Raw genomic sequence first — 22,590 nt, forward strand, 5'->3', positions numbered from 1 at the left:
TACAGTTCAATAGTCTAAGACAAGACGTCATGATCTTTGCTCCCTACCTTTTTTGCTACATTCGAAAAGTCTTCCCCGCATGACTGGTATGCTTCCTGGATAGTATGTCGTCGGCGTGAAGCGCTACAAGAAACAGCTATACTGTGACCTTGATTCCGAGATGATCGGGTCCTATGACTGTTGAATTTCATTGAGATGCAACTAGATACCACCCTCTCTACTTCACGATCCATTGGATATGTCATAAGATCAAGTCTCTGGTCGAAGTCAGGTCGACTGAGCGGGGAACTCCTAATGAAGTTTAGACGGTCGGGGATTCGATGCGAAAGGTCAGTTGACGAATGTTGTGGTTGGAATTATTTGAACAGTAAGAAGTTCGACAAGCAATGAAACAAAATGAAAAGAGCAAAAGAGCAAAAGGATTCTGGGTAAGTCATGAAAATATCGATGCCTACGAAGTCTGACTGTAAACAAAGCCCCCAAAGCCCGGCCTTCAGAAGCCGGTGGCTTCACTAAACGAACAGACCAATCAGAACCACGGAAATAATTAGGCTGCCTTTTAACTACTGTATCAGATCTCAGTTGGGCTGGCATCAATCAATCAGCTTGTTCACTGCTGGCCCCCAATCTTGGCTGAGGCTTGGTTACAGCTGCTTCTATGCATGTACTTGAATCCGTCGTCGAGTTGATTGGTTATTCCTATAAGGTCAAGAATATAATGATTTATACAAAATGCAAAAATAGAACTGCATCTTTGGGGTTAAGGTATATAAACATAGCAGAGAATGGAGTCATGAACGTACATCATCAACTCATCTTTCAAGCTTTTCCAATATGGCCCCGACCGCGACTACATTGCTTGCATCGGCTACGGCTACTTCGACAGCTTCTGCCACCTGTATCACTGTCGCTCCAGGAAAGAATGGATATCTTCCACCAGATTCTTGCGATGTGCTTCTTTACTATGTTCCATCGTTCGCAGCAGCAATCTTCTTTTGTGTCCTCTATGGACTGACAACCATCATGCATCTTGTCCAAGCATTCATTTACAAAAAGGTTTGTATCGTCGCCATCAACCACCAGAATCAATGCTAATGTGACTATGAAGCCATACGCATGGGTAGTAACCATGGGCTCAGCCTGGGAACTAATAGCCTTTACCTTTCGAGCCTTGGAATCCCGACAGCAAAACAACGAAAACTACCTAACAATCTTCACAATATTCTTCCTCCTGGCCCCAATCTGTAAGAACCACTCATAACAGTCTACATCCCCACCCTACTGTATACAAGAAGTCTGACAACCAAACCACAGGGATCAACGCCTTCCTATACATGACCCTCGGCCGAATGATCTACTACTACCACCCACACAAGAAATTAGCAGGGATATCCGCCCAACGCTACGGCCTCATTTTCGTGACACTGGATATAATAGCCTTTCTAGTCCAACTAGCCGGCGCATCAATGACATCAGGCACGGACACAGAAACAAAAATCGTCTTGCTGGGTCTGCACATCTACATGGGCGGCATTGGCATGCAGGAATTCTTCATTCTCTGCTTCTTGGGATTGTTCATCCATTTGCATCGCATCATCTATCGTATGGAGCATCATGGAGAGCTGGCCATAGATAAGGTGCAGGGTGCGTTCTCGTGGCGGTGGCTGTTTTATTCGGTCTATTTCGTGCTGGGGATGATTACGGTAGGTTTTCATTCTAAATTCTTTTGATATTGGGAGTCTTGATGAGATGCATTTCTAACATTATGTTGCAGATTCGAATCATCTTCCGCATTGCACAATATGCTCAAGGAACTTCGAGCACAAACCCCGTTCTTACGCATGAGTGGTATGAATATGTTTTCGACGCTGTGCCTATGTTCGTCGGCTTGGTGGCCTTGAATATTTTCCACCCTGGTCGGGTTCTTCAAGGGCCGGATTCGACATTCCCGAAGAAGAGTCGCGCAGAAAAACAAGAGCTAAAGGCTCAGAAGAAGGCGATGAAACTGGAGAAGAAGATGGAAAAGACAAGACTGAAGCAAAAAAGTGGTGAGCCGGTCGAGGCAGACAGTAGTCATTTTTATGAGTTGCGTGATGGACCGGTTCAGGTACCGGATGCAAATGTTGGTTCAGGGCGGTCCTACAATGTGTGAATGTTCGGCTGTACATGCTTTGTTTCATTGGTTGGTATAGATTGGTACGCTTAGATGGTTAAATGGTATTGTATTTCTGCCTTAAATACCAGGCGATAAATGGTTTCTCCCCTCTTCCTAATCGAGTAATCAGAAGCGCAAGGCGCGACGCGTTGCCTAATGAGGGAGCTGTTCCACTGCGTATTTGCCCGTTCCTGCGCTGGCTGCATTTTCTTAGTCACCTGGTCTCATGTCCCGAGGTCACCTGGGCAAGCAGGAGAATGCAAATGGTGCTTTCATGAAGTCCTAAAGGGTTCGGTCTCTGGTATGAGATAAGAACCACCGCCTAAGTTACACGTTATTCCGCACTGTGGCTTGAATACAAAATACAAAAAGACGAGATATAGGTGAAATCTTTAAGAATCTTTCATTTAACCAGAGATATAAGAATATGCAAAGTATATACCCAGCCCAATCTATAGCCGTACCCAAATCATCAAAACACAAAACAATCACAAGATCGGTTCAAAGCTCAAAGCTCAACAAACTCGCCCCGAAGCAACTCATCAGCCCTAATTTGCTCCAAGTAACCGGCAACCTTAGCTGTCAGAGCATCAATCTCATAGCCGAAGAACTTATAAGCCGCCTTACCAGGCAAACTGTGACCGAAGCGGTTGATATGGATTCCGGCATCCGCGTACCGCTCCCAACCGTTTGGAGCATAGGGCTCAATCACGACAGCGGGGATACCACGATGACGACGGAGGGTGTCACGCTTATATTGGAGTGGCTGTTGTTCGAACAAGCGCTGGCAAGGGAAGCTGATGACACGGGCGTTGATACCCTTCTTGGTCTTGAGCTGTTCGGCGACTTCCAATGCGAAGGAAAGTTCGGCACCGACGCCGATGAGGGTGACTGCCGCCGACTCATTCTCTGATAGAACATATGCACCCAGGGCAACGCTGTCGCGACGGGTTTGTGAGAGCTGGGGAAGGGTCTGGCGGGAGGTGGAGATGATACTGGGAGTGTTCTTGGCTCCGATGGCGGCGAGCCAGGCGCCGGCTGTTTCTTCGCTGTCTCCTGGGCGGATGTAGAGGAGGTTTGGCATGGCACGGTAAAGGTTGGCTAGCTCGATTGGTTGGTGGGTTGGTCCATCCTCGCCCATGCCGATTGAGTCGTGAGTTGCGACATGGATGATCTGAAGGTGCTGGAGGGCACCCATGCGTACAGCTGGTGCAGCATATAGGTAGAACATGAAGAAGGTGGAGGTTACAGGGATGATAGTGTTGGGAGAGTAGGCTGCCAAGCCGTTTGAGATGGCGGCCATAGCATGTTCACGGACACCGTAGTGGATGTAGCGCCCAGAGTAGTTACCGTTGATACCGCAGTTTGTACGAAGGTCAGGCTAAGTAAACACCCGTTAGTGAGATTGGCATTAGATAAGTATTGATCTACACTCACATGCTGGAAGTCGACCTTGTCAGGCCAGATCATGTTCACCGATGGCGAGAGATCCGCAGTACCAACCATGAAAGAGTTCACATCCTTAGCAATGGGATTGAAGACTAAACCAGATGCAGCACGAGTAGCAGTAGGCTTATCAGGGAAGCTGGCAGGAATCTTCTCCTGCCAGTTCGCAGGAAGCTCACCACGAACACGAGCCTGGAACTCCGCTCCAAGCTCAGGATACCGAGCAGAATAGTCCTTTATCTGCTGCTCCCATTCCTGTACCCACTGTTCTCCTCGCTCGGGCAAGCCCTGGAAGAACCGACGCACGGTCTCTCCAATGACAAAGTGTTCCTCAGAGTTGAAGCCATAAGCAGTCTTCATGTCAACAATGCTCTTAGCACCAAAAGCAGCACCGTGAGCGGTAGCAGTGCCAGCAACACTGCTGTGCAGACCAATGACAGTCTTGACATTGATGAAAGTGGGTTTGTCAGTGGATGCGCGGGCCTGCTCAAGCGCGCTGACAATACCCTCGATGTCGAAACAACCGTCTGTAACATCAATAACATTCCAGCCACATGCGAGCATTTTGGCGTTCACATCCTCGGTATTGGTGAGGTCGACGGAGCCATCGCATGTGATCTGGTTGTTGTCATAGATGACGGTGAGATTGTTGAGACGGAAGTGTCCAGCCAGCGAGATTGCTTCAAGACCAACACCTTCCTGCAAGCAAGCATCACCGATCATACACCAGGTGTGGTTATTCACCACGTCGAACCCAGGGCGGTTGTAGGTAGCGGCGAGGTTCTTGGTTGCCATGGCGAGACCGACGGCGTTTGCGATACCCTGGCCCAGAGGTCCGGTTGTTACTTCAATTCCTTCATGCTCAATCTCTGGGTGTCCGGGACATAGCGCATCCACGCGGTCTGAGTGGTAGGACTTGAGCTGGTCGAAAGTCATGGCCTTGTAGCCGGTCAGGTGGAGGAAAGAGTACTGGAAAAGGCAAGTGTGACCTATTCTCCTGTAAGCGGATGTATATCAGTCAAGCGTGTTTTCAAGCTTACCGTTGGACAAAACGAAGCGATCGCGATTGAAGAAATCCGGAGTGTGGGGTGCGTAGCGCATCACATACTTCCACAGCGAAACACCGATCGCGGCCATACCAATTGCACCACTAGAATCGCATTAGCTTTGCAAACCAACTAGATCAATATTGATAGCCATACCCAGGGTGTCCGCCATTGAACTGCTGGCAAAGGTCGGCAATCAGCAAGCGGAAAGTCTTGAGCACCAAGTCATGGTCCTTGGATAGCTTCTGCACCAAAGGCAGAGCCGAGCTGTGGCTAGCGCTTTGAATTTCAACAGTCATGATGAATCCAGAGATTTTGCAATGCGAAAGTTCAATATTCAACTCCAAAGCTGCAGAGGAGCTGCTTCAAATAATGCGCGCGGTGATGCTTAATATTTCCTAACTAGGACATCCTTAGCCCCGCCCTAGTCTCTTTTGCCCCTCCGGGGTTGTGGACGAGCAGTTGAGTTGGAGATGGAACAGGCCTTTTGGAAATGGGGCATCTCCATTCTATGACGATGACGATAGTTGCAGTCGGGTTGTATGAAACCATTGCTAGTCGTCGGAGGGTCGAGTGAGTTAGGGCTTGGTATTCGACGTCAACTGTGTCTCTACTAATAAGATAAGTTGAGTATTTGCATTCAATGCGACTTCGACTCTAGAGTAAATCTACGTGTATCAGCTCTCACTAACCATCTCTCTACGGTGTAACACCACCTCAAACAATGTCACGACTATGTAACTCTTCAAATGGCCCCAACCCCGGCCATCGCAAACTCCACAAAACCGGGGAGGTCCCCACTAAACAGAACAGGCATCTCGAGCCACAACCTACCAAATCAAGAGCTCATTGACACTTAAGAGCAGCCTTTCCTCTTTACGCAGTTTTTATCACCGTCACAAATTAACGAAATGGCTCCCTCGGTACTCGTCGATCAGAACAACCTTGTGATGGCGCCAGCAAAGTCGCAAGCAAGCGACCGCGTCGCCATCAAGGCCTCGCACCCAAATCCCTCACTACAAGTAACAGCCGATCACAAACTGAAATCAGTCGAAGCACCCATCTATGCCCCTCGAGCAGGTGAAGCACTAGTCCACATTAAAGCGACCGGAATTTGCGGCTCGGATATTCATTTCTGGAAAACTGGGCGTATTGGTTCATTGGTGTTTGAAGGGGACTGTATTATTGGTCATGAAGCCTCGGGTATTGTGCTACAATGCGGAGAGGGCGTGACCCATTTGAAGCCTGGTATGTCTAGCTGACGGCGAGATGCCGTTGCGTTGCGGTGCAATGTTGGGTGCTAATATACTCAACAGGCGACAGAGTAGCAGTTGAACCTGGCGTGCCTTGTGAACATTGTTTTCTCTGTGACGACGGACGTTACAACCTCTGCGAAGACGTCCAGTTCGCCGGCGTCTACCCGTACGAAGGAACAATGCAGCGGTATAAGAACCACCCAGCAAAATGGCTGCACAAACTACCAGACAACGTCACATTCGCCGAAGGCGCCCTTCTCGAACCACTGTCTGTCGTCATGAATGGAATCACATCAGCTGGTCTGTCCCTTGGTCGGGGTGTGGTTGTCTGCGGCGCTGGGCCGATCGGATTGATTGCGTTGGCCGCTGCGCGCGCCTCGGGTGCTCATCCAATTGTCATCACAGACCTGGAGCCTTCTCGGTTAGACTTTGCAAAGGAGTTTGTGCCTTCTTGTATTACCTACCAGGTTGATCGTACGAAGGATGCGCAGGGAAACGCGCAGGCTATTCGCGCGCTTTTCGGGTCGCATGAGTATGTTGCGCCGGAGACGGTGCTTGAGTGCACCGGTGTTGAGAGCAGTGTTTGTACGGCTGCGTACACTGCGCGCCGAGGAGGCACTGTTATGGTTATTGGAGTTGGCAAATCTATCATGAACAATCTGCCCTTTATGCATTTGTCGCTTGCCGAGGTGAGTTTCCTGAGTCCTGAGGTGAGATACGCTGTTGCTGACTTGGATAGATTGATCTTCGTTTCATTAACCGCTATCGTGATACATGGCCTCCGGCGATTGCTTGTTTGAGTGGTGGTATCTTGGACTTGAAGATGCTTGTTTCGCATGTCTTTCCACTTGAAAAGGCGCAGGATGCGTTGCATCTTTGTGCTGATACTAGTAACGGCAGTATCAAGGTTTTGATTGTTGATGAGGAGGATGCATCACTATAGATGCGATAACTGCGACAGATCTGAATAGAAATGCAAGTTTGACGCTGATACGTTCCATGATTCCTGTATCCAATTGATAGGAATATATTTTGCTCCGATCGGTGAGCTCGGGTTAAAGTACAATATCGATTCGATTAGGAGTGCTTAATGAAAACAATGATGCCTAGAAAATATAGAATTGATTCATTGTGGGAGTTGATACATCCCGCACCGATGTGACGAGCCACATGTGAAATTTGAGCGAGAAAAAGGTGGTGATACAAGGCTGTTTAAACCAGTGAGAACTATAGAAAGCGTCGATTCTCCCATCGGCTCCCGTTTTATTTTTAAAATGAGAATGAGTTCTGGCAGAAGATCGAATTGATGACAGGGATCGGTTCTTTCGAAGTGTGTGTGCCGGCGGCGAGGAACGAGTTGTGACCGGTGCATAGAGGACCACTGTGACGTTATTAGCCGTGTTCCTCTGATGAGGTGCTCCGACTTACGTGAAGAGACGGCAAGGCTTTTTCAGCGAAATTGTGAGAACGTCTCTATAGAAGTTGTTAAATTGAGTTGGCGCATGGTTGATCCTTGAGCTTACTCTTCATCAAGATCCTCGCATTCATTCAAGAGTACATGAACACCGTGACTCTTTTCTGCGGTCTCAATACCAACCTGTGCGAATTTGTTAGCTATGACAGGGAGGACTCCGCGGAAAAGACACATACAAGTGTTTTTTGGGGATCGCTCTGCGCAGCCGATGCGGAGAGAAGCATTAAGCTCAAAAGCGACAGGTGTTTAAGGCCGTACATGATGATGCAGGTGATCGTTAGAGCTGTCACAGTTCTAGACACGAGAAGAAAGATGCTCAATGATTACGGCCACTTTGAAGACGCGTGTGATATGACTGTTTATGCAAGGAAATGCCATCTGTCTTTTCCATCCCTTGCGTCTGTCCCTGTGAGTGCCAGGGGCCCAAACCAACGCTACAGGGGCGCCCTTTCTAGGAGTTGTCACCCTGGGATTGTGATCGGCATGTGAATGACTATTGACTATTGACTATTGACTATTGATCGGGCTGCAGATCGTGAGTCTGGGGTGAAACCCCTGAATAGGAAGACCTAGGGTTAGGCCGATCATTAGATGACTTCCAATAGTGTAAGACTTGCTTGAAAGCAAACGCATGAGCACGGTTAAGTTTCACAGAGTGGCAGAGATTCATCAAGATCCAAATGCGCTTTTTTATGTCCCTTCAAGTATATTGGCCTAATTTCTCGTTTATCCCTTCGACCTGAGTACTGATGGCATCAACGAGGCGTCTAATCCATTTATGTATACTGTCTAAGATCATAGTTTCATATCTGATAAGTAAAGATGCGGCCTCTCTTCCAGCGCTATGGGGCACTCTACTATAGTATTGTACAATTATGGTTTTCATATTCAACTCGGCATGGCTGCTGTGCTCCCTAATGTATACTCCCAGGCCGGTTCATCTGGATGACTAACCAGTTGAAGGTTAACTAAGTTAAGTTAAAGTTAACTTGTGCATGGATCTCGTAAGTTCCAGGTTATCCCCGCTGTCAATGAGTCACGATGATCTCTTCACTACACTGTTATTGAGGGCACTGATTTACATTTATTGTGTGAAATTTAAGTATCAGTATGAGTTTCATGATATTTATTTCGCCTTTGGGTGGGCAATAATCATCGTCGATGTTTGCGCTAAACAGTGCAAGAACAACGAGCAGAACAGTCGACATGGCTCTACAAAGATCCAGATAATTCTAGTCGATTCTCTTATCATACGTACCTAGAGCACGTGCAAGATGTGCAGGCTCCAAGGCCCCATATTGGGGGCCTGAAGTCTGTCATATAAGAGTCCCACATCGGATATGGAACCTGAGATCAATTTCATAGTTACTTCAACTTCCGCAAACATCATCTTATCTGCTTCGATGTCAGACTCCAAGATCAAAGGCAGCTGTGTCTGTGAGAAAGTCCGCTATGAAATCACAGGCCAGCCAATCACCAACATCATCTGTCATTGCGATACATGTCGCAAAACCACCGGGTCGGTGTTTATGGCAAACAGTGTGTACATGAAAGAGGTAAGCCAGAGCCCAGACAGAAGCTTGGACACTATGGTATCCGAATGTTTAAGATCCCCTGCTAATACTTGACAGAATTTCAAGATCATAACCGGGGAAGATGTTCTAAAAGTTTACGACGATAAACCGCCGGGCTCCAAGAATACGGTTCACAGACACTTCTGTTCAAACTGCAGTTCACCGGTCTATACAACTTCGACAGGGACACCAGAGTACGAGAATGCGCTTACTGTCACCCTTGGTACTATGGACCTTGGGAATGACTCGTGGAAGCCTTCAATGGAGGTATTTTGCGTCAGACGACGCGAGTTTATCTGCCCGTTTGAAGGAACAGTCAAGCATGAGAAAAATATCCAAGGAGGATTCTAGGCAACGGGTCCTGTCCTGCACTGAAAACAATGCTTATACTACACCGCTGGTCAAGGTGTAGGTGAATAGGCCCTGGTTTGACTGCAGCGCCGATACCTCAGTAGTGAATATAGTGATCTTCACACAATTCTTCCTGTATTCCAGAGGCATGGAATGCGAGGATGACGAGTAGTGAACTGATCTCAACAAGATCGATGCCTTGTATTCAAATTTCTTTTTACGTTTGTGCCCTGGCGCCCAGTATTGTTTCTGTGCCGAAAGAGTCCTGCCACTCTTCTTTCAAATTGGTAGATCCAATTGAGGTTTGATTGATTCTTGCAGATAAGATACTCCTCGCGAAAATAATTCGCTCAGCATCTTCTCTTCACATCTACTATCTCCGCCCATCCTGTGATCAGTTTACCCGTCTCCCTAACTTGTCTTAAATCTGGAGCTTACATGTAACTGGGCGAAACCCCAATCCTCGGTGAATAATAGTTGCATCGGTGGCTACAATTTTAACCAGTAGGAAGGAGAAAGCGACATTGAATACATATTTGCTGACACTGCAAGAATTGAGCATAGCAAAGTCTCAAAAAACCTGACAGAATCAGATATATGTATGAAGATGTGATAAAAATCCAGGGTATTCACATAAACACCGAAGCCGATCATGCATCGCAAAAAAAAGTAGACAAAAACAGGAAATGAGAAGAGTTTATGGGACAGCAGAAGAATTGGAGATAAACAAGTCATTACCAGGTGAACGCCAAATCAATGACCGGCCAGAGATCATATCATACCATGCAGACAGTCAATGACCCTAGACAACCTTCCCGCCATTCCGAATCCACTCCCTCAATCGCCCAAGATCAAGTATACACTCACGATGCAACTCACAAGCCACATCCCAGTGCTTCCGCACCTGGATATCTTCCTCAACTCCTCTCAGATAAGCACTAAAGCCACCCTTCGAGGAACCCGGGATAAGGAAGTCATCAAGGTCATCATATTCATTGCGATTCTTGGTCTTTCCATTTACACCATTGATCTCGTCATCATCTGTATCGTTGGTATTAAGACGTGAAGTGTCGCCGACGGCACTGATCCAACCTGGAGCCAGGCCTGTTTCGTTCGCTTCTTGGCGTGCGTTAAAGTGCTTGAGCATACGGCGGTTGAAGGCATTCCACTCGTGCATGTAGGTACCCATTGCGGACACGTAATATTGCCATTTGTCGCGGGGCAGAACGCGTTGTGTTGAGGTTGGAGTGAGGGTTGTGAGTTCGGGGACCTTTGGTCGCTTGGGTGGGTTTGGAAGTTGGAGAACTCGGGGTTTGATATCGCGCTTGGTGGTGGTGTGTTGCTTGGCTTGTGACTCGAAAGGAAGGGTTGCGTGAACGTCTTCGAGGTTCTCGATACCTCCGCCAGTTGTGCTGGAGAAGGGAACGGTGTTGCGGAGATTGTCGAGGTTGAAGAGAGGAGCACGGGCGTCTGCATTTGCTGCTGAGCTTTGCGCCTTTGTAGGTGTTTTGACCTTTTTGACCGGAGGTACATCTGGTGCATGAGAAGCCAGATCGGGATAGCTTGTATTAGCAGAGCTTGGACCATTTGATCCGTCAACAGGCGCCTTCCCAGGAACAGGCGGGACCTCAGGTGGAGTAGGCAGGTCGTCATCTAAATCCATTGCTTCGACATCTGGTGCAGTTGTGCCATTCGGTTGGGTGGTCCTCTCGCCATTGATCGTATTCTTGGCCTCGTCTGCCTCGGTTGCCACATTCGCTGGCTGTGGAGTACTGCGCAACTTTGTTGCACGAGGTTGTTTCTTAGGGCTCCGAGACTGAGGGACATTTGCTTGCCGTGCTTGCTCGGCCGCTGGGGCCCAATTCATATTTCTTAACTGCTCAGCCCATGAGTCCGCGGAGAACTTTGCCTGGGCAAAGGGAGTAGGTTGCTGTTGAGGTGGAGGTTGGTGGAAAGGCGTGGGACCAAAGGGATTTGGCAAAGGCGACCCGGCTGAGGTTGTTGTTCCGCGTCGGTTGTTTGTACGTCCCCGATTGTTCGCATTTGGCGATTTTGGCAGGGATTCTTTGCTCGTGCTTGTCGAAGACGAGCCGAATAAATCAAATTGACCCAAATGTTCCCGCCAGTCTTCAGCAGAGAACTTCTTGTGCAAGTCATGTGTGCTACTACGCCCGAATGCTGTAGACTGAGGACGCTCCTTTTGTGTTGGCGGGTCATTCCTATACGTTCAATTTGTCAGAATAGATAACATGCTTCTCAGGAAAATTTAACATACTTGGTCGCGGAGGGGGAACCCGCAGGCTGGTATTGTTTATCTGTCCGGTTCGATCCTTTGGGAAAAGCTGCACTATCCGAGGTGTGTCCTTTCGGGGTAATCCAATTAGCATATTGATGTCCATGAAGGGGATCAGCGTCTTTGAGTTGCTCTGATTTCTGCCTCGTCGAAAGCGAAGCTTTGCTGGAGTATGAAATAAAAGGGATCCTCACCGGTTCCAGGGCCTGGTCGTTCCTGGCGATACATATCGGAAAACTTTTGGTTCGATCGAAGCCTGCTCTTGGGCACCGCTCTGGGTTTTGGTCCATTTGACCGGGGTAGGTCTTCGCTGTCTTCATCATCTTCCGACTCACTGGCACTGGTGGAATCATAGTTGTTGGCGGGTTTGCTGGGTTTAGGGCTGACACTTCTGTGTCTCCCAGATCGACCGGAGGTAGGCGTCGTTGGTTTGCGTGAATTTGTTTGGTACGATCCTGAAGGTGTACGGACGCTTTCCGACCGTCCTAGCGGAGTACTTGAAACGAAAGTCCTTTCGCCTTTCCCAGTTTGAGCGTAGCCTCGGCTAGTCCGTTCAAACTCGGGACTAAATGGGTGCTGAGGCGGTTCAGGAGTAGCTGGTTTCTTGGCGGTGGGTGGCACAGCAGACTCAAAGTATTGGGTATTAGGTCGTTCGGTTCGAGAATTGCTGCTATAAGCAGAAGTGTTACGAGCCATAGGCTCATCTCCTCCAGCAGCACCTGGCGCAAAGCCATACTTCTTCTTCGGAGCATCTGTCTTAGCATATGCTTTCTGGAAAGTCTCAAATGCAGACTTCGGCCGGTAATTGCCAAATGGCTGACGCTGGGCACCAGGACCTGGAGCTGCTCCAGCAGAGTGACCTGTAGCGGGGTCAAATCCTTGCCACCCCTGAGAATTTCTCATATTCGAAAAGCCGCGGAAGGCATCAGCCCTTGTCTGACCCTCGTCCTGTGGTTTCTGCCATTGCTGTGGACCAGCACGCGCATGCGAAGCGTATCGCCGAGCCCCGGCTGACGGTCCGCTCTGTTGTTTCGGATGCGCCCACTCTGATGGCGGAGGGCCCGAGGGGGTTGCCGTTTGGCGTGTCCATGCAGACGGTTGTGTTTTGCGTTGCGTGTTTGCCTTTGTGGGTGGAGGTCCGTAGAACTTGCCGTAGCCGGCGCGCAAACGATCGGTATCGTATTTTAGCCGTTGCTGGGGGTCACTGAGAATCTCGTTTGCGGCTTGGATAGCTTGGAATTTAGCGTTGAATTCCGCTTCTCGTCCGGGATTGCGGTCTGGGTGGAATTTGAGCGCTTTCATTTTGGTTAGCTGGGCCCCTTCGTAACTGTTTGCGCGACTTATTCATGGCTCACCTAGCTTCCGAAATTGCTTCTTCACATCTTCGGCCTCGCAGCTGGGCTGGAGCCCGAGGTCCGAATAGTAATCCCTTCGTACATCCGACTTCACCATCTTGAGATTGATCGTGGAAGTCCGGCTAGTTTATGGGGGTTGTATGGGACTCAAGACGCATAATTGGTGTTCGAGCAAACAATCCGCGGTCCCACGCATGTCCAGTTCACAAATCTCAGCTCACTTCAGTCCAACCCCGAGTATTGTCGAGAAATATCGCACGGAGGAAGGTTGTTCAGAACAGGTCTGGGACAGGCAGAAGGGAACCAGTGGGTATATCTTAGGTTCCGCAGCTTGCGCGAGGCAGAGGCAAATTTGTCGCAAAGGTTGTCGACGAGTTTGTTCCAGATCGAAAGAAAGACAGGACAGAGCCTCTCGTGTACGCTCGGGGTCTCGGCTGGCCACAGCGTCTACAGCGCTAATCAGATCTCGGCTTGGTAGGAGAAGGGGAATCGGTTGTGTTCGCGACGAATGAACATCTCTCTAAATGAAACCGGGGGAAGTGGGGAGAAAAAGAGGAAGTAGAAGATCGAAGTGGGCACCTGATGAGATTAGGCAGTTAGGCCCAAGCGTAGATCACAACCAACGGGAGGTGAGAGATCTCCTGAGGCATTCAAGGTTGGTGTGTTGGCGGGTCGAAAAAAAGGTGGAAGTGTTTGTTTTCGTTGCTGCCCAAGGCATCATATAACGTCCCAGGTCCACTTCAATGAATGCATTCCTTGCAGATTGTATCTCTATATTTATTTCCATGTATGTATATCTGTATCGGTATCTGTATGTGTAGGTCTTTATCGTATAAAGGGAGAATCCAAAGAAAATATATACCCACAACCCTTGCGAATCCAATCCGTTTCACCGGTCCTCTTGGTATAGTAGGCAAAGCAGCAAAACGAGATGGGTCAAATAAATCGAACCAAATCGACATAATAAAGAAGTAACAGCAAAATAAAATATCACAGAAGAGAAATATAAGAAAGACCCTAAGCATCCCCTCCTGAAGGGCCAGCCCCCGATCCGCCGAAGAAATATCCCTCCAAGAGATCATAGTTGGGGTTTTCACTCCAATCATGCTGGAAGTCCATCGCCATCCCAAAGCCTAGATCAATCCCAACGTTCTGGCCGAGGTTGTGGCCCAGGGATGGTACAGGCATGGCATTGTATTCAGTATTAGCCTCGCCTTCCAGGTTGCCCTGGCCTTCAATTTCAACCGAGCCAAAGTCCAGGAAATCAAGACTAAGTCCTTGCTGCCCTTGCGCTTCCGTTTCTGCATGGGGCACGTTGTTGGGGACACTGCCCGGCGAGCCATCTTGCGGTGAGGTCGAGTAGTAGAATTGTTGGTGATGCTGCGGAGATGGTGGGGCTTCGTACTTGGGATAGTAGTCCATAGACGGCTGACGAGGTCCATACGATCTCTCAGCCGCGAAGTTGCGACCAAGGGATTCTTGTTGGGGATAAGAAGGACCACTGGCTCGGCTCTCAGGCCGAGAGCGGTCTGTTAATGGGTTACGTTCGTTGAAGAGACCAGCCAAGTTCATGTCAAACTTTGGAAGTGGGCGGGAGGAGCGTGTTGCTTGTGTTGCTCGTCGGGGTTGACCCTGGCCTGCCCTGTGTCGCGGGTCCATCTGCTGGCGATTACGGCCAGGCGAGGGGTTGTTATGGGTGTTTGATGTGTTGATGCGGTTCATATCGACTTGAGATCCGAATCCCGTTGTCGAGAGACACATCTGAACGGTGGCTTTGCTCATCCGCTCAAATGCGTCTCGGCAGGCCTCAGCGGGTGGACATTTGTGCATCAGGTCACCCAACACAGAGGTTGCAGCGAGAACTGTAAAGTCTACCTCATCGAGAGTCTGACGGGCGGAGCGTTAGTATTTTGTCTAAGCATAAGACACTGTTATATGGCACATACCAGGTGGCTTCGGACTAAGGGTGAATGCCAGATAGCATATAAGAAAGAAATGCCTTGTGCGAAGTTAGTACTAATTCAATTAAAGAAAGCCAATGTAAAGTCATACCAGCCATGAAGATATGATGCGTAGCAAGGTAAGTATAGTTGACCAATCGTACTCTATGCAGCTGGCGATAGATGCGAATGACCTTTTGCCCAGCTTCAGCCACGTTTAGATAAACGTGGTCCTCCTCATCGCCTTCATCCGGATTGGAGAAGGACGGACTGGAGACATCATCGGCAGGAGTGAGCTCCCCGGCCAACTCTGCGGGTACCGTCAAGCTCTGCTGGTACAGTAAAATGATAGCTTGCCAATAATTGAGTTCCAGCAATTCAATGGAGAATCTAACGCCAGTATCTGGGCGCGTGGGAGCAGTTTCTTGCCACTCCACCAATCGACGGTGTACGTCATGGCGCCACGAGCGAAAGGAGTCAAAGCCTTGCAGGAATGGAGAGGTCAGTTCGGCGTGGGGAAGGATGGCTGCGCTAGAGGCTCTTCTCCGCACTGCCCGCGCTTGTTGGTATTGAAGGACATCGTGAATCTCGGACTGAAGCAGTCGGAGCTTGAAATAGTGGAAGGCTACATGCTTATATGTCGGAGCGCCGTCGGGTGGGGTCAGAAGACCGGACTTGGTGATATACTCGTCGTCCATCATGGATGGCAAATCGGTGCTGATAGCCTGATCACTGATACCGAATGGTCGCCCAACACAAGTGGCAACGAGTCTGTCGAAACTGTAGACACACCACCAAAGCCGGCGGCGCAGGTCGCGTACCCATTCTCGTCGTCCTCGTTCACGAGGATCAATTCGCGACTGAGCCTGGTTTCCGTCTTTCGTGGCGGAATCAATCCCAGTCCCATCCTCGTAGTGTAGTCCAAGATCTACAGCTAAGCGCATAGCAACACCGACGATGTACCAAAGGCCGGGTGCAACTGGTCGCAGGAGGGCGAAACTGGCCAAAAGGAGCACTGCCTGCAGCTCTTCCAATCCACCGAACCCCTCACTAGAAGACGACCCAAGGAACGATTCCAAATGAACAATCGCCGAAGCATGGTATTCCTCTGGCTGATATTGATGACTCGAAAGTCTCTGTCTTTTGGATGTAGATGAAGCTGTCCTGCGATTTGCGCGGTTCTCATCGTCCGAACTCTGGGGTTTATCGTCAAAAATGATTCCAGCGCCGATAGCGAATACGATATTGAGCACGTACTGCGCACGCGGGGAGCGGTCTTTCTCTTCCAGCTGGTAGGTCCGGTCCAATAGCTCCATGAAGTCTCCACGGTGGAGGATCGGCATTTGGGGATTCGCATGCTCAAAGTAAAGGTTCACTAGCCGTTCGGCCAGCTCGCGATCCGGAAAGTCCGCTCGTTTCATCATAGGTCTTGTCTGCAGCCCGAAAAATGAATCGCGCATGCTTCCTCCTGTACCAGCAGCCGCGCTTTGAGGCAGCCTGTCGCTCGTGCGTAGTGGCGCACGCTCCGGCATGTTGCCGGGGAGTGAGCTCCTGACCGCGGCGAAGACAACACGCGCGAACGAGATACCCGATGTCGATCCCAAATATCGGGGATCGGAGGTTCCCTGCACAGAGACCATACCGATATTCGAGACCAAATTATGTAGGCGCCAATTATCCTCATTTTGGGGGTCACCGTCCGTCTCGCGATTTCCTTCTCCATCTGTCTGATCCAAGCGATCGCTGTCCTCTTTTGATGTGTTCTTCCGTACTTTTTCCACGGCAGATACCTTTCCAACCTGGCCATCGGAGCTGAACTGAGCTTGCGCGGAGTCCCCATCCGCCTCCACCTTGATAGCCTCCTCTTCATCGAAAGCAACGACTTTCTTGAAATCAATATTATTATCCGCCAGCTGTTTTTCGAGGTGTGCTACCCGAGTCTCGAGAAAGTAGACGTAGCTGCGCGGGATCTCCCGCTTCGTAATCGGGTCATATCCAACACAGCGCACGCCTGCCTTTTCGCAGGACTGGCACCGCGGAAGGCGCTGGTCACAGCGATTCTTCCGCAGGCGACATCTATTACAGGCGGAAACATTGCGGAAGGAGGACGAGGCCGAGGAGGTAGCGCCGGAGGAGGTAGAAGGCACGTTCGCGGCGGAGGGGTTTGAAGCGGGATTTGGGGAGTCCATATTCGCCGTTGTATCGGAAGGATGCGATCTCTTCTTACTTGAAGAGACCGGCGAGGGCGGCGAGGGCGCGTTAGGCATTGTGGCACAGTGAGAGCCGCAGACTCGCGATCATCTCTCGATGGTGGAGTTCTGCGGAGACTGCGGTCGGGAACGATTTATCTTCCCGGACTGTATCAACAGTCATGATAAGATCAAATGCGTGTGAGGTGTCCGGTGTGCGATGTAGACTTGGAGTTGTTCGGTAGTTGCAATTTCTCCCAAATCGAATCGTGGGAAATTGACCCGCACTCCAAGTGCCGCGACACGGACTTAGATTATCCCCCGCGAGTGGCGATAACGTCTTTTTTTATCTTTGCAGCAGGATACAGCTGATCGACCATAAGACACGAGGATGGAGAGAGGTCAAGTTCGAAGATGGAGTGGAGATGTCAAGTTGCCCTCGGGAAGCCTGAGACTCGGTTCGGTTCCCCAGACTCTGAGAGCCGATCGGGAAGGCGATAGCGACATGGCTTGAGACTCGATATAGTCGCTCTAGTCGATGTAGTCCGACTTGAATTAAAGCGTGTATAGTGTAGGCTCAGGCGTAGCAATGGTGTAGCAATGGCGGCGTGGAGCATCCCCACTCCCCGCTGTCAAGAGTGTCCGGGGAAGACATACAGAAGTTGTGTATGGGAGTCCGTAGAGCCAATAAATAGGATCATGCCAAGATCATATGGTGAGATCATGACCCAAGGAGAAATACACAGTCTTCCGGGCACTGTAGGGTCAGCGTAGCCTTGGCCGGGAAACTGAAACAGTGCTAGGACTAGCTTTGTGGAAGAAACTTTCGACGGGAACACTACTAGACACATTTACAGAGAGAGAAGATCATAGAGAAAGGCGGCCGTGAATATTGAACGAGTCCGTGACAGTAAGCTCTACCAAAGATACATGCATAAAAAGATCCAACAGAAATCACAAATAACCTCCCAGATGCACATGAGTATCATGATAAAATAACCGGGCGATGCTCCAAAATGACAAGAAAAAGAACAGAAGAGAGAAAAAAAAAGAGAAAAGAGACCCAAGTTTTATGCTTCAGAATATGCAACCGTCTATAATTGCGCCGTTTCCTGGTCTCAGAGAAGAGTCATGAGGATGAAAAGATATGAAAGAAAATGTGGCGAAGAGAGGTATCATGAGAAGTGAAAAGATGAAAGCAGGAAGCCGTGTGCTCCTGAGCGCTGAAGTGAAGATGACCTGTCGCATGAAATAGAAAAGGAAAAGAAACAACCCTAGACATGATGATCGTGGGTCACAGGCGATTCAAGTTTGGGGAAGTTGTCCGGTTTGAGGTTGAGTTGGGAGATGTCGAATTCGGAGTCGACACTAGAGCGCAAGGAGAGCAAACGCTGCTCCTCTTCCGCGTCCGGGTCAAACTCCTGGGCCACAAAGTCAGGAATGGCTTCACGCTTCATCTCTGCCTCACTGATCTCAGGCTGGTTGGATTTGAAGCGCTCAGGCTCGGAGGACTCCTCCATCCAGAAGCTCTGAATAGCGCCGATGACGCAGACCAGACCGCAGGCCCACCAGGCCAGCACGGAGTAACCGCTCTCCAGACCTCTGGAGTGGAGTAGACCGGTGATGGTCGGACCAAAGGCACGGCTGAGACTCGCAGTTGAGGCGGCAGCTCCGTTGATGGAGCCCAACACCTTAGAGGACGGGGCGGCATTGGCGAGAAGAATGGCAGTAGCGGGGAAGGCGATGACATGGAAAGTAATCTTGCTGATCAGAGACACATAGACAGCGAGCATTTGGAGCTTAGTCGGAAGCAGCACCAGATAGGGCACCGCCAGGTAGAGAGGGGGCCAAGCAAGCAGCACGAAGCGGAATGTGCGCAGAGTGCCAAAGTGCTTGACAACGAAGGGGAACAGCCACAGTTGGGCGATCATCGAGTACACGCCTTGCACGGCCAGCATGAAGCCAATGGTCTTAGTGGCCATTCCAAGGCCGCCGGTAAACTTGAGGGGTAGGACCACGTCGTCATCGGATCTGGGGGTGCTCAGAAAGACGGGCATCAGCTGATCGAACGATACGCTGTGGCTAAACGAGAGAGAGTCAGTCATCGAGTTTCAAGAGATCGGATCGGAATGCCAACTCACTATGCAAGAATCCCGTAAGCAACGATCACCAGAATGACCTGTCGGGTAAAGGCTTTGCGGACAGGGGTCTTCTGGCCCTCCAAATCACTCTCCTCCACATCGGTACAAGTTTCACTACTCTCGTACTCGTCGTATCCAAAGTACTTCTCTTCGGAATCTTCAGGAAGCTGCACGCGAGAGCCCCAGCAACAGTTGATCAACCAGTGACCGAGCTCCAGACCAGGATCGCGGCGGTGCTTCTTCTCCGGGTGAGTCTCCTCCAAAAACAGGAAACCGACCACAATGCCACAGACCAGCACGGTGATGCATACCAGGTTGGGCAGCAGGAACGGAAACTTGTCCCACAGTGTACTGCGGGCAAACAGGGCCGGATAGTTGTCGCAAGGTTGGGCCAAAGCGCCGCCCATAGCCGGGCCAATGATCGACCCCAAGCACCAGACAAAGGGCATGATCGAATAGGCTCGCGGTTGGTGCTCTTTCTTCGTGACAATCTCCGCAACCGTCGTCTGAAGCACTCCGATATTACCGTTCAACATGCCGCCCAGAGCGCGCGCAATCATCGCAGTGGCCAGGTTGGGCGCAAATCCGAAGACCACCATACTGATGGCCGTGCCCACCAGGCCCATGATGAGCACTGGCTTGCGGCCAATCCGATCACTCATGCGGCCCCAAAACATGCCCGCCGAGAACTCAGCAAACGTGAAGGAAGATGTGATCATGCCGGCGTACAGGGCGATTTGACGGTCGTTATCGGTCACATGGAATGATTCGACCATGTGATACACGTATGGGAAAATGGACATGAAAGCAATTGGTTCGCAAATCCGGACGAGAGCTATGCGCGAGTGTTAGCAGGCAAGCTCTCTGCTGGATCGAACGGTTGCGGCGCATCACGAATATAGTTGCTGCTCATACTTTGCGATGCGCGCAAAAGTACCTGACTTACCTAACACGAACAATTGTCGAATGGGAAAGCCTGCCATATCGTCAGAGCCATTGCGAGAGCGCCGGTTCTGTAGACAAGCTGGTAGTTGAAACATGGCGAAGATGTGAATATCGAAATTTGGACTGAAGAAGAACTTTCGAAAAGAGGCGTAGATACACCCCACTTCCCTTCAAAGATTTGTAGATTGAATGTTCCGGAAAGGTAGCGGGATCAAAAAGTACCAGAATGGTGCTTTTGTGGTTCGACTTGATTTGCCCCAGAGTCAAATCTTCAGAGTAAAAAGGGAGAGAATGTAATAACTTCGGAGTAAGGAGATCGAGTTTTGCTTTTAGGGCTTCAGCATTGCTGCCCCTGTGGTTGAAAAATCAATGGATCCGATAAACGTAGGGTCCCAACAGACTATGAGACAGCTGCAAGGGATCTTTGACACAATCTTCTGGCGGAGAGTTTATATCGATTTGACAAATACCACACGATCGACACGATCACTCCAACAGGTCGGGCTGTGTTGGGACAGGGTGTTGAAGAATGGGAAAGGGATCTATAAAGAATCCCAATGGGGGCGGCAAAGGGGGTGGAAGGATAGAGAGATAGGTAGAGTTCAAATCAAGTCAATGAATTGCAAGAAGGGAGAGAGTCATTCCAAAGAAGGGAAGAGGAAAAAGAGGTGGGAAGGGGAAGCTATTATAAGATGTTGACAGTGGATAGGTCTATAGAATGATCAGGCGCCAAAGAACCAAAACGTCAACCGTTCAGCATCACAACTAGACATTTCGGTTACAGCTGTACAGGTTGCAGATGGCAGCAAACATTGGATCAGGATAAAGACGAACGAAGTGGGGCTTGATTTTTCTTTTAGATTTTAAATATATTTTTTATTTAAAAATCCCTTTTAATTATGTGTGGATCGGGGGGAGGGATGTAGAAACCTGACATGTTCCGTACAGAGGGGGAGACGGAAGAAGCACCCCGGAGGTAAGGAAAGGGGGTGGAACCAATAGGTCAACGAGGAATCGAAGTGAGGTAGAAAGATGATTTATTTAATTCCTTCGATCCCTCCTACGGGGGGAATTTCTGAGTCTTCCGAGAAAGAAAAATAGGAAGTTAAATCCAAAGAAAAATAAAATGAAATAAAAAAAGAAGGGAGGGAAAAAAGGACGTATGATTGATAGGGATCAGATCAGATCGTTTTTTTTTTCTCTCAGGATTGTAACACTAACACAGTAAAGAAAAAAAAAAAAAGGTGTACAAGGCAAAATTATAAAATTATCAGTACACTCACCTCCTTTGATTCGACAGATCCATCCCCCAGATCCAGAAAAAAAGGGTACAGGCTGATACAGACCGAATCCTGTTTAGTGGTGGTTAAGAGACCCACGGCCCTGAGCCCCGGGCCCCGGGGAACAGCATTAGGTCTCACTTAGTTCATTTAGTGGTTTCCGACGTGTGGCGGATCGGCTCTGAATTTTTTGGTGGTTTTGGATTTTCTACCAGAGGAGTGGTTTTAGTGCGAGTTAGTGAGGTGATAGATCTAGCATCCCTCTGACTCTGCGCCTCCCCGAGACCTAATGCTAGTATGAACTTTGACAAAGATCGGGACTTGTGTCATCAAATACTCGGAATTCTTTGAAAAAGTCAAAAGGCGCAATCTTCTTTGTCAATTTGGGACGTATAGATTAATTGGGCCATAATTTGGCCATCATTTCACATCGTCATACTCTCTCCACAGAGCGGAAATCAAGGAAAGGCTAGCCGGTCTCCGCTCTTTTCCAGATGGTCAGGATGATCAGGAGAAAAATGAACTCACCAAAGGATCGGCACCCCATAAAGTCGTTACAAGCTGAACGTTGTGAGATGAACTCATTGATTGGAGCTAAGAACAAAATGGGACCTCGGGACTAGAAACAATACTAAGCCGCGTTTCGCGTTAAGTGTGTTCCAAAGGTTCCTAAACATTCTAGAAACAAGATGCGGTGTAGAATCGAAGGGAGAAAATGGTCAATTGACAGCGCCATCCCGCTCATTGTATGCTAAGGTCTTATTGTTGATATTGCGAAAGTACTCATACAAAGACCGAAACCGTTGGATTCATTCCCTCGGGTTTCGTTGTTCCCCGACAAGTCATTTTGGATTGAAAGTAAAAATTCAAAAACATAAAAAAAACTCACTCAGAATCCAACGCAGTGGGTCGGATGATGCCTAATTTCTCCTGCTACCTCCTAGTGGCGCCAGGAGGAAGACCGGAGAAAGGAAGAAGACCAGAAAGGGATAACTTTGTTCAAACTTCCAACCCGAAATTCAAGCGCGGGACGTATAGCTCGGTTCCCGTCCCAGGACCACAACCCGTGTGCAAGAAGAAGCTATTGAAGCCTCGGTCTGACGGACATTATTGGAGCATCCGGTGATCGTTCTACTGTATCAACA

At 49.4% G+C, this 22,590-nt stretch overlaps 8 protein-coding genes across 8 annotated transcripts; 3 read left to right on the forward strand and 5 right to left on the reverse strand.

The window, feature by feature from the left end:
• Positions 1 to 834: 834 nt before the first annotated feature.
• On the forward strand, positions 835 to 2,152 carry N7511_008833 (RTA1 domain-containing protein; the record flags this gene model as incomplete). The annotated part of the gene is made up of 4 exons (XM_057131210.1): positions 835 to 1,056; positions 1,109 to 1,244; positions 1,315 to 1,703; positions 1,775 to 2,152. The coding sequence occupies 4 exons, from the start codon at positions 835 to 837 to the stop codon at positions 2,150 to 2,152; spliced, it is 1,125 nt and encodes a 374-aa protein (XP_056979198.1).
• A 511-nt stretch (positions 2,153 to 2,663) lies between these two features.
• N7511_008834 (transketolase family protein) lies at positions 2,664 to 4,946 on the reverse strand (the record flags this gene model as incomplete). The annotated part of the gene is made up of 4 exons (XM_057131211.1): positions 2,664 to 3,536; positions 3,593 to 4,590; positions 4,642 to 4,751; positions 4,804 to 4,946. The coding sequence occupies 4 exons, from the start codon at positions 4,944 to 4,946 to the stop codon at positions 2,664 to 2,666; spliced, it is 2,124 nt and encodes a 707-aa protein (XP_056979199.1).
• Positions 4,947 to 5,558: 612 nt separating this feature from the next.
• N7511_008835 (NAD(P)-dependent alcohol dehydrogenase) lies at positions 5,559 to 6,846 on the forward strand (the record flags this gene model as incomplete). Its single annotated transcript, XM_057131212.1, has 3 exons — positions 5,559 to 5,895; positions 5,964 to 6,592; positions 6,643 to 6,846. The coding sequence occupies 3 exons, from the start codon at positions 5,559 to 5,561 to the stop codon at positions 6,844 to 6,846; spliced, it is 1,170 nt and encodes a 389-aa protein (XP_056979200.1).
• Positions 6,847 to 7,172: 326 nt separating this feature from the next.
• Positions 7,173 to 7,637, reverse strand: N7511_008836 (uncharacterized protein; the record flags this gene model as incomplete). The annotated part of the gene is made up of 4 exons (XM_057131213.1): positions 7,173 to 7,284; positions 7,332 to 7,376; positions 7,427 to 7,500; positions 7,554 to 7,637. 4 exons carry the CDS (start codon positions 7,635 to 7,637, stop codon positions 7,173 to 7,175), a joined length of 315 nt encoding a protein of 104 aa, XP_056979201.1.
• Positions 7,638 to 8,780: 1,143 nt separating this feature from the next.
• On the forward strand, positions 8,781 to 9,302 carry N7511_008837 (GFA family protein; the record flags this gene model as incomplete). Its single annotated transcript, XM_057131214.1, has 2 exons — positions 8,781 to 8,933; positions 9,009 to 9,302. The coding sequence occupies 2 exons, from the start codon at positions 8,781 to 8,783 to the stop codon at positions 9,300 to 9,302; spliced, it is 447 nt and encodes a 148-aa protein (XP_056979202.1).
• Positions 9,303 to 10,104: 802 nt separating this feature from the next.
• N7511_008838 (uncharacterized protein) lies at positions 10,105 to 13,047 on the reverse strand (the record flags this gene model as incomplete). Its single annotated transcript, XM_057131215.1, has 4 exons — positions 10,105 to 11,521; positions 11,578 to 11,728; positions 11,790 to 12,890; positions 12,951 to 13,047. The coding sequence occupies 4 exons, from the start codon at positions 13,045 to 13,047 to the stop codon at positions 10,105 to 10,107; spliced, it is 2,766 nt and encodes a 921-aa protein (XP_056979203.1).
• A 920-nt stretch (positions 13,048 to 13,967) lies between these two features.
• N7511_008839 (Zn(II)2Cys6 transcription factor) lies at positions 13,968 to 17,157 on the reverse strand (the record flags this gene model as incomplete). The annotated part of the gene is made up of 3 exons (XM_057131216.1): positions 13,968 to 14,837; positions 14,897 to 14,949; positions 15,003 to 17,157. 3 exons carry the CDS (start codon positions 17,155 to 17,157, stop codon positions 13,968 to 13,970), a joined length of 3,078 nt encoding a protein of 1,025 aa, XP_056979204.1.
• A 1,196-nt stretch (positions 17,158 to 18,353) lies between these two features.
• N7511_008840 (MFS transporter) lies at positions 18,354 to 20,260 on the reverse strand (the record flags this gene model as incomplete). The annotated part of the gene is made up of 3 exons (XM_057131217.1): positions 18,354 to 19,161; positions 19,221 to 20,055; positions 20,167 to 20,260. The coding sequence occupies 3 exons, from the start codon at positions 20,258 to 20,260 to the stop codon at positions 18,354 to 18,356; spliced, it is 1,737 nt and encodes a 578-aa protein (XP_056979205.1).
• Between the last annotated feature and the right edge of the window lie 2,330 nt (positions 20,261 to 22,590).

Source organism: Penicillium nucicola, assembly GCF_028828085.1.
Source record: "Penicillium nucicola strain IBT 29836 chromosome Unknown utg000010l, whole genome shotgun sequence".
In the NCBI taxonomy this organism is placed as follows: domain Eukaryota; kingdom Fungi; phylum Ascomycota; class Eurotiomycetes; order Eurotiales; family Aspergillaceae; genus Penicillium; species Penicillium nucicola.